General features: G+C 38.1%; 1 protein-coding gene across 1 annotated transcript; it reads right to left on the bottom strand.

The window, feature by feature from the left end:
* Positions 1-973: 973 nt before the first annotated feature.
* On the bottom strand, positions 974-9,583 carry LOC122144325 (lipopolysaccharide-binding protein-like). The gene is made up of 5 exons (XM_042755146.1): positions 9,467-9,583; positions 8,333-8,439; positions 3,264-3,375; positions 3,003-3,131; positions 974-1,130 (listed from the first exon to the last, which is right to left on the bottom strand). The coding sequence occupies exons 2-5, from the start codon at positions 8,427-8,429 to the stop codon at positions 974-976; spliced, it is 495 nt and encodes a 164-aa protein (XP_042611080.1). The 5' UTR covers positions 8,430-8,439; positions 9,467-9,583.
* Positions 9,584-9,988: the final 405 nt, after the last annotated feature.

Genomic DNA, 9,988 nt, shown 5'->3' with positions numbered 1-9,988 from the left:
GGTTTTCGAGATCATCTGCCTTAGACTTTAAATCCTCATTATCCCTTTCCAGGGACTGACATTTGTGCTCCAGAATGCCAAGCCTTTCATCCACGCAGTTCAAAGAAGATTTGATATCCTTAATCTTGGAGCCTTGACTGGAAATGGTGGCTTGAAGGGCAGCTATAGAGGTACATATTTCAGCGAGGAACTCAGACCTCAGCGAAGCAATTTCCTCAAAAGTTTTTGCGGTAAGCATTTCTTTTAAAAGAGCTGGTGTTAACTCCAAAACAATTGTGACCATGTTGCCGGCGTCATCAGCTTCATCAAGAACAGGGGAAACGTGCCTGGGTTTAGTCATAGTAATGATCGAAACAAGCTCCAACTAGCATCAAAGTGTTACTTAGTGTTGTAGACGTCGTCCTAGATCAGTGAACGCACTAAGCGTTCCCATTAACTACAAAAAATAAAATAAAAAAATAATAATAAAAATTTATGGAGTATCGCACTTATTCAACTGCATACTGGAAGCTCAAGATGACAAATTCTTAAATAATGGTCGCCTTAATGCAGCTAAACAAAGACAGATGTAGATGACTGATAAAGTGAAGTAGCACCACTGCTACTAATGGACGAGATGATGGTGTCGAATAGAGTTTAAGTTTCTATTTTAATCAAAATGCAAAGTATTTAAAGTGCAAATTCTAATGATGCCCTGAATTTATTATGATCCACCGAGGACCAATGTAAAATCAACAAATCATTTTCCCTATCAGAGGTTACCTATCAGTTTTTTGATCTTTTAAAATGAATGGGGAATATCTTGTGCATTTCTGTGGGAAATTGCCGACTATGACTGTGATTAACAGCTTCATTAGTGGCAGTCACAATTAAGTCATGACAGATATTCACAGTTGTTGTGCATATCTTTAGGTAGCACTTCAAATCTAGGTATTTTATGTTTTGTTAACCAAAGTTTGTTTTAAAACTGGTCTTACCTAGCACCTCCATGGAACTGAATGTTCACACCTCCTACGTCATCACAACAGGAAATGGTAGTGATGGAGAGTCGACCAGCTTCATCCCCCAACCCTAGGAGGGTGTTGATATTGATATTGTACACGGCCAGATCAAATGAGCCACCATTATGGCTGCAATCATAGAACAAAAGACAATAATTTTACATATTCAAAGAACTACATAACTCCTTGATGTTGCAAATGTCTTATTAACACATCTTATTGATGTATAATGCACAATGCACAAAATGTAAAATCCAGTACATAAACATTAAACACAACATACTTCATGATTCTTAACTTGCCAGGTATAATGACATGAATAGCAGATGGTGAAAGCATAATGGTTAAAGGGTTAGTTCACCCAAAAATGAAAATTCTGTCATTAATTACTCACCCTCATGTCTTTCCAAACCTGTAAGACCTTTGTTCATCTTCGGAACACAAATTAAGATATTTTTGATAGAATCTGAGAGCTGTCTAACCCTGCATAGACAGCAACGCAACTGGAAATGTTCCCAAGTCCAGAAAAATAGCAAGGAGATCGGTAAAATAATCCATGTGACATCAGTGGTTTATCCACAATTATACGAAGCTACAAGAATACTATTTCTGCACAAAAAAATTGACTTTATTAAACAATTCGTCTCCTCAGCATCACCCTGTAAACAACGTATGCTGTTCTATGTCAGCTGTGTCATGCTGGATACGCTGTTTCCTACGTTGTTGTGATATGATCTGAACGGAAACAGCGTATCCTATCCGGCATGATGCAGCTGACACAGAACAACATACACTGTGTACAGGGTGATGCTGAGGAGACAAATTGCTGAATAAAGTCGTTATTTCTTTTGCGCACAAAAAGTATTCTCGTAGCTTCGTATAATTGTGGATGAACCACTGATGTCACATGGATTATTTTACAGATCTCCTTGCTATGTTTCTGGACTTGGGAACATTTCAGTTGCATTGCTTTTTATGGGAGGATCAGACAGCTCTCAGATTCCATCAAAAATATCTTAATTTCTGTTCTGAAGATGAACGAAGCTCTTACGGGCTTGAAACGACATGAAGGTGAGTAATTAATGACAGAATTTAAATTTTTAGGTGAACTATCCCTTTAATTTGTTGATTATAGGCATGAGAAACATAAAATTACAGTAAAACCATAACTAACAATCATAGAAAAATTATAATCAAGTTTGTGTGTTTCTAAGTGTAGAGTGATTCCAGGAATTCCACAAAATGCAGTTCCAAACCTGTGAGACCTTTGTTCATCTTCGGAACACAAATTAAGATTTTTCTGATTTTTAAGCTTTCTGACCCTGCATAGACAGCAAGGGAACTACCACGTTCAAGACCAGAGAATATGTTTCGTGTGAAAAGAAAAAACTAAAATTTTTTATTGAATGATTTCTTCTCTTCCAAGCCAGTCTCTGCCACCATTCAAGAGAGTACTATGACACATATGTGTGCGTCCCTCTGCTTGTAAACAAGGTGCAGTGCCTGCATGTTCTACATCAGAACACCGGCTCCTGTATCATCAGCATCACACATATGTGTTGTGGTACTTTTGTGAAAGGTGGGATTCTGAGATGCTATTCTGTTCACCACAACTGTAAAAAGTAACTGTATCCTTTCTATCAGTTCGAACTAGTTTGACAATTATCTGTTCATCAGCAAGGTGTTTCTGACCATAGAACTGTTGCTCACTTCAAGTTTACAGATATCACATCTCAGAGTGGGCGATGATTTGTCTAGTTCAAAATGACAAGGAATTACATATTTTTAAGAAATATTGATGAGTAAAAAGTATTTTGGAATGTTCTCAAAATAAAAATACTCTTAATGTACAGATACTTGAAAAATGTACCAGTATTTTTACTCTGTTACTGTTCACCTCTGATAGAACATGTTATTTGCTTCCAAGATCACCTGAACCGTCAAACTGATATTATTGCAAATGATTTCATCCTCCTTCCAGTGATTCACTGGTTTACTTACATGATGCTAAACTGTGTTTTCCAGCTGCCTTTGATGGCAAATGAGAGTTTACTGACTTTCACAGATACAACTGTTCCCTTTTCAAATTCAATTGATGGGCCTGACATGCTGCAATGCACAACCTGTATGCTGGAAAAAAAAAAAAAAACGGATTCACAGATTATTGAGTAAGTTTACATACATATGTTTTAACTACTGTTCATCACATGTGATGTATTTGTTCATTTGGTTTAACCGTTTGTGAGTGTACCGTGTACTGACTTTGAGATGGCATAGTTGACAGTGCCGATCCCAATGTCCACCCCACCCCGAACCTCTGGGAATTCAGTACTCTTCAGTTTGTTTTGTATCCAAACGGCCGTCATTTGAGACACTGAACACATAAAAACATAAATATCTACAACACCACATTGTATAGCTCCAACTTGCCTCAACACACCTACCAGCAAGTTTAATTGGGGTTGGATCTAAACTCTGCAGGACACTGGCCCTCCAGCTATACCCCTGCTATAAACTAAAATGCCCCCTCCTCCTTACAGCGTACAAATAAACAAAGTATCAATCAATAGAGTAATTAACAAACCGCTTACAATCTAATAACAGTAAATCATAACATTAATCTCCACACTTAACTGCAAATGTAAACATAGGAGACTGTCACAGTTCATGGATTCACTGACTCATCCGTGAGTGTTGTGTGTGCGTGAGTGGGTGTGTCTCTGTGCAGCTGTGGAGAGCTGATCAGTTTATTTATCTGGTTCTATTTAAGGAGAGCTAAACCTGTCTTGTTTTGTCAGTTCCTAGTGTCAGTTTGTCTCTGTCTGGCCGGTGTTTCTGGATTCCTGACCTCCCATCTCTGGGTTGGAGTTGCTGTTCTGCCATCTTCAGTGAGGTTGCCCATTGCGTCCCTGCACTACCCTGCCACCGTGTCAGACACGAGAAATATATTTCTGATTCTGTGGCAGCCGGGCTCATTCGTCCTTCTCCAGCAGAGGCAGGGTTTTTTTTTGTCACAAAAAAGGATGGTTCCAGTGACCTTGCACTGACTACCGGGGCATGAATAACATCACAGTAAAAAATATTTACCCTTTGCCGTTGATGTCTTTAGCTTTTGAGCGGTTGCAGGGGGCATTCGTCTACACCAATTTGGATTTACCTAACGCTTACCATTTGGTCCGCATAAGAAAGCGGGATGAGTGGAAAACAGCATTTAATACACCCAGGGGGCACTTTGAATATTTGGTTATGCCCTTCAGGTTATCTAACTCCCCTGCGGTTTTCCAAGCACTTGTTAATGACCTGTTGAGAGATATGGTTGACCAATTCATATATGTCTACCTGGATGACATATTGATATTTTCTTTTTCTCTCCAGGAACACATTCAACACGTCAGGAGAGTGCTCCAGAGGCTGCTCAAGAATGGGCTTTTTGTCAAGGCGGAGAAGTGCATGTTTCATGCACAGTCGGTTCCTTTTCTGGGTTATATTGTGTCGTCTGAATGTATGCATGGATCCTAACAAGGTTAAGGCTGTGATTGATTGATGTTGTGATGTTTGGTCACTCAGAATCCCACTTCCTGGTGTCAGCAACTGTCATGGGTTGAGTACGCTCATAACTCTTACCAGTGTCGTCTACGGGCCTTTCACCGTTCGAGTGTAGTTTAGGTTACCAGCCACCCCTTTTTCCCAGTATGGAATCCGCAGTCGTAGTCCCCTCAGCTCATGCCTTCATCCAGAGGTGTCGTCACACCTGGAGACAAGCACAAGAGGTCTTTCTTCAGGCGGGAGCATGCACCAAGGTTAAGGCCAATCGCCACCGGTCGAAGGCTCCCATCTACGTCGTTGGTCAAAAAGTGTGGTTTTCTACCATGAATATTTCACTCCGCTCTGTATGTAATAAGTTGGCTCCCAAATTTATTGGCCCATTTCCTGTCACTAAGATTCTTAGTCCAGTGGCAGTCCGTCTCAAACTCCCTCCTGCATACAGGAGAATTCACCCCGTGTTTCATGTCTCCAAAATCAAGCCCATTTTTCATTCTCCCCTTAATCAGCCTTCCCCGGTTCCTCCACCGCCGTGCCTCATAGAAGGGGAACCTACTTATTCAGTAAACCGTATCCTGGACTTGAGGCGGAGGGTACGCAGATTCCAAAACTTGGTGGACTGGGAAGGTTACGGTCCAGAGGAGAGGATTTGGGTCCCTGCCAGGAACATATTGGATCACTCCCTTATTGATGATTACAATCAATGGGTAAGGTTGGCAGAGAGCGCTGAGAGGTGCTCTTAGGAGGAGGGGTACTGTCACGGTTCATGGGTTCACTGACTCATCCGTGAGTGTGTGTGCATGAGTGGGTGTGTCTCTGTGCGGCTGCGGAGAGCTGATCAGTTTCAGCTGCGGCTCGTTACCTGGCTCTATTTAAGGAGAGCTAACCCTGTCTTGTTTTGTCAGTTCCTAATGTCAGTTTGTGTCTGTCTGGCTGGTGTTTCTGCATTCCTGACCTCCCGTTCTGGGTTGGAGTTGCTGTTCTGCCGTCTTCAGTGAGGTTGCCCTCGGTCGGAGGTTAGATGCATACATATGAACCGGCGGGACATAAGATAACATACACTTGCTGCACATCACATAAAATGGTCAAAAATGTCAATATGTGGAAGTAAGAGAAGAGCAGACATATAGATAAATCTGACAACGCAAGAGAGAACTCAATTCGGTCCGGTGTCCTGACATTTTATCCTACCTGTCAGATTTTCCTACCAGGGTTTACTGCGCATGTGCACATCAATATTGCATCCTTTTCCTCATGCTGAACAACAATATTTAATTATCTGCATTACTGTAAGTGTAGGTTTAGGTTTGGGGTAGGTGTAGATTTGAATAAAAACAGTGTAATAGGTAGAAAAAATTATTAATTGTTGGTTTCCTGTAGCTGTAACCCTTCCAGCTACAACCGCAAATATAACACATAATTACTGTATTTGCATTACTGTAAGGGTAGGTATAGGGTTGTGGTAGGTTTAGACATTAATAAACCGTAACTTTACAGGTAGCATTTTACGTTGTTGAATTGTACTACCCACTGTTTTAATGAGAGGTAGCAAAATCTGACAGGGTGGGACAAATCGACAGAACACCAGTTTTCAGAGCGCAGACACTGAAGCATACACAAACAGAAAGTGCGTCTCACAGCGTACGAGTACTGTTTTGTGTTGCATGAACGGAGAATTACACACCAAATGATGCTGAATTGTCAGTTTTGACAAGTATTCATGTAAACACAGTTGATAACATCTTAAGTGAACGTAAACAGTAGGGAGAATGTGTATCAGTATATTGCATCCATTGCAGCTGTGCAATCGGTTTTAAAGGGACAGCAGCCTAATTTAGTTGCTATTGTCTGAGTCATTGATGTTAATCAAGCAACAAAAGAAAGACAGAAAATCACGCACTGCTCCTGACTGAAAACCTTTAGTAGCCCCAAAGATTAATCTAAATTTATTTACAGAAATAAACATGTCTGCTTGAAAGAATGAAGAATATGGTAAGCAAGTTGCTATAAAGAATGCATAATTAGCCTATATAACCACTGGCTTTTCATTAAAAAAGAAGACCATGTTCTTGTTCTTTATAAGAAGTGGTTTAATTGAATTTTAACAAAGGCATGTTGTGTGTCACTGCAGTTAAGTCAGTGTCTATCTTGATAAAACCTAAATATTAAATCTATATAATGAGTTTGGAAATTTTTGAGAAATGCTAAATAAATGCACTGTAACTAAACCCACTAGGTTTTAGCCGACTAAAATTACTGTAGATTTAGTCGACTAAAATAGTACGATATTTAGTCAGATGGGGTTAGACTAATCCTAAAAAAATTTATGTTGAATAAATTATGTCTTGGATTGATTGGCATTTTGGTGAAAAATCTTTGTTTTTAACTAAAGCAAAATTCCTGTCAAAATTAACACTGCTATCAGCTACCTGCCAGATGGACTAATAAGTAGGAGGAGCCAAAGGGAAAACAGAGAAAGAAACACAAACACAACTGCAAGAAAACACAGCTCTTGTAACATACCATAAAAATAAAAAATAAGTCTCAGAACTTAACAACCACTAAAAATTAACCATTTGAGGGAATGTGTTTGCCGTGAGTAACTTTTTTTAATATAAAAAGGGTAATTTTAACCACTACAAATGCAATGGACTTTTCATCGCTCAGCTTTCAGCATTTGGTTCCAAAAACGGAGTTAACTCTCAGAGTATGTAAGAAGCCAAAGCAACTTAATTCCTGAACATAGCCTGCTCTGGAGTAGGTTATGTTTCAGGGTTAGATTACGTTAGATTGTGTGACCTTATAGTGTTATACATGATTACAATATAGTTATCAAATATATATATATATATATATATATATATATATATATATAGTTGTATAATATATTAATCAAAAATCACTATTCTAAGTATTATATAAGGTAATATTCTAATATGTTATTATATTTATTGTCATATATAATAGTTATCGATATATATTAATTATGCTGCTCCGGGTGTGTGTTCACTGCTGTGTGTGTGCACTTTGGATGGGTTAAATGCAGAGCATGAATTCTGAGTATGGGTCACCATACTTGGCTGTATGTCACGTCACATTATAGCAAGGTAAGGTTTATTTTATTCTAATATATTTATTATATTTTATTGTCATCTCATCTCACATCGTGGATCTGCTTTTTCTAAAATGTATTTCTATAATAAAAATACATATGTTGTATTTCTTATTATATAATTAGCATCAAACAAACAATATAATTCTTATTCTCAGTGCTTAGAAGATTAAACAAAAAAAAAGAAAAGAAAAATGATTGCACAACTATCAATTAGGTGACGATATGCAGTAAGTATGTAAATGACCATTGAACAAAAGAAGACAAAAGAAGCTTTTTCTTAGCGTCCGTTTCCATGATGACTCATCGATTCGTCACTCTATTGAGAATGTCTTGTGTGTTAACCGGGAACAAACTCTGAGTTGACTGAACTTACTCACAGAAACGTTTTTGAAACCACAATACCACAAGTAAGCCAGGTTTGGGTTAATCAACTGAGAGTTCAGGGTATATGTGACGATAAGTTAACATTGCTTTCTCCATTTAAAATTAATGGGATCATTTAGCTGTCATTGCATGTCACTGGCAGTGTGAATGGGGGCATTACTCAGTTTACTTTTGTCCACCTCAACCAGACAATGGTGAGTGGAGTTTGGAGTGCAAGACTGGCTTAGTGTAAATATGATGTATAGATGCAATCATTGCAGTGACTTTCATGTGCATGTGAAGAACTTACCATCTCTGAGACCCTTTTCTGACAGAACAGCTTTTAATACAGGATAATCTGCATATGTGTGTGTCAGTATCATCAGGAAGAAAATTACCAGCTGCATCTCTCAATTCCTGTTGTGTTAAACAAAATATTTTACATATGAGATGTATGTGTCTTGCAGCTTGTCACATAATTCGATATTTACATGGTATGTATTATGTATCTGCATTCTAACACCACTTTCCCATTCGTTCATTCAGATGATTTGAACTGACACTGCTTTCAACAATATATTATGTGTGCTCACTCTAAATGGAACCCATGGTTTTGAAATTGCTAAAAGAGTGTTTTACCAGAAGTTCACATCAAATGACCCAGTGGATGCAAATGTGTCTAATGTCAGTCAAAGTCCCTCTGTTCAGCTGCATAAAAGTCACTAATTTAAATTATAGAGAAGTGAACCTAAGACCAGAACACGTCTGCTTATCTGAGGACCCTGCTCAGACAAATATTTAAATTTAGCAGTGTTTATGACCACGGTCACGTTTTAGTTTGTCTTACTGTAAGTTGCCTTGCATTCCAAAAATTGCATACATTAATATAAAACATAACTTTAACACTGCTCATCTATTTTAACAAGGTAAATGCTTGGGCATGAACAGTGGCCATTTGTAAATACATTAACATGCCAGGGGTTTTGATTTTTTCTTCAACTTTCAAAAAATGTGTATAGTAAGTTGTGTGATAAGCTGTTGAAGGTGCTTCAGTTTGTTGTGTATTAAAAAAACCTGCTTCCTTCAGAATGTTAGAATCAACAAATCTTTTACAATCTTTTGTCTTTTGAGTAGCACAGCAGAGAAGAAAGCAGTAATTTTAGTTAAAGTCAGCCCATTTATAATTATTGATTGAAAAGTTGCTATTATTTGAAGTAACTAACAGCAATTTTAAGATAAATTTGATCAGCATGTACTGTATATTTCTTGACAATCAAGTGCAAGACCCTGGCATTCCAGTCAACCCTTTGAGCTTCAACACATTTATCTTTCATATGTTTATATTTATAACCTAATATTCATAACAAGATTCCCATGTAGTAATAAATAAATAACTTATCTAGTAAGTAATGCTAAAATTTAAACTGAAATTGTAAGAACATACCTCACAATGTACTGAAGAGCCAGGTGTCTGACAGGGAAAGTGTTTCTGTGTAAGTGTTTCCTCAAAAGTTGCTTTAAAAGATCTCCTTTCTCACGGGGGAGGAGTGTTCAGTTCCTGCTTTGAGTGTTTTTAAATATTATAGGATAAGTACTAGGGCTGTCAATCTATAATAGTAATAATAATCATACAGCACTTTAAATCATACTTTTTTTTAAAGGTGCTGTATGTAAGTTTTTTACTCTACTAAAGCATAAAAATACCATATTATGTTTGCAAATATTTGAGAAACAAGCTAAGTTAACATACTTGTTTATCTGAAAAACAATGCTACACTCAGTTATTCTCCTTTGAAAATGAGCGTTCCGCCCGGAATGTCGGTCTCTGTTTTGGTTTCTGAAACCTGCCCACTTCCAGTTTACCCAGTTGTATTTCTGCACCCCGGGTTGCCAGTTGGTGGAAAACACAGCTTATTTCATTTCATACATCTTCAAGTGCACTCGTTCCTGTTGGTGTTTTCAATCT

Source organism: Cyprinus carpio, unplaced genomic scaffold (assembly GCF_018340385.1).
Source record: "Cyprinus carpio isolate SPL01 unplaced genomic scaffold, ASM1834038v1 S000006643, whole genome shotgun sequence".
Taxonomy (NCBI): domain Eukaryota; kingdom Metazoa; phylum Chordata; class Actinopteri; order Cypriniformes; family Cyprinidae; genus Cyprinus; species Cyprinus carpio.
This window is presented reverse-complemented; position numbering and strand designations above follow the sequence as displayed.

Excerpts from the sequence above, each read along its gene's own strand:
- LOC122144325 (XM_042755146.1), bottom strand. The coding sequence starts at position 8,429 with ATGCAGCTGGTAATTTTCTTCCTGATGATACTGACACACACATATGCA. Across the intron at positions 3,376-8,332 it reads AGAAAAGGGTCTCAGAGATG|TGTCTCAAATGACGGCCGTT; the intron begins GTAAGTTCTTCA and ends TTATGTGTTCAG. Across the intron at positions 3,132-3,263 it reads GTCAACTATGCCATCTCAAA|CATACAGGTTGTGCATTGCA; the intron begins GTCAGTACACGG and ends TTTTTTTTCCAG.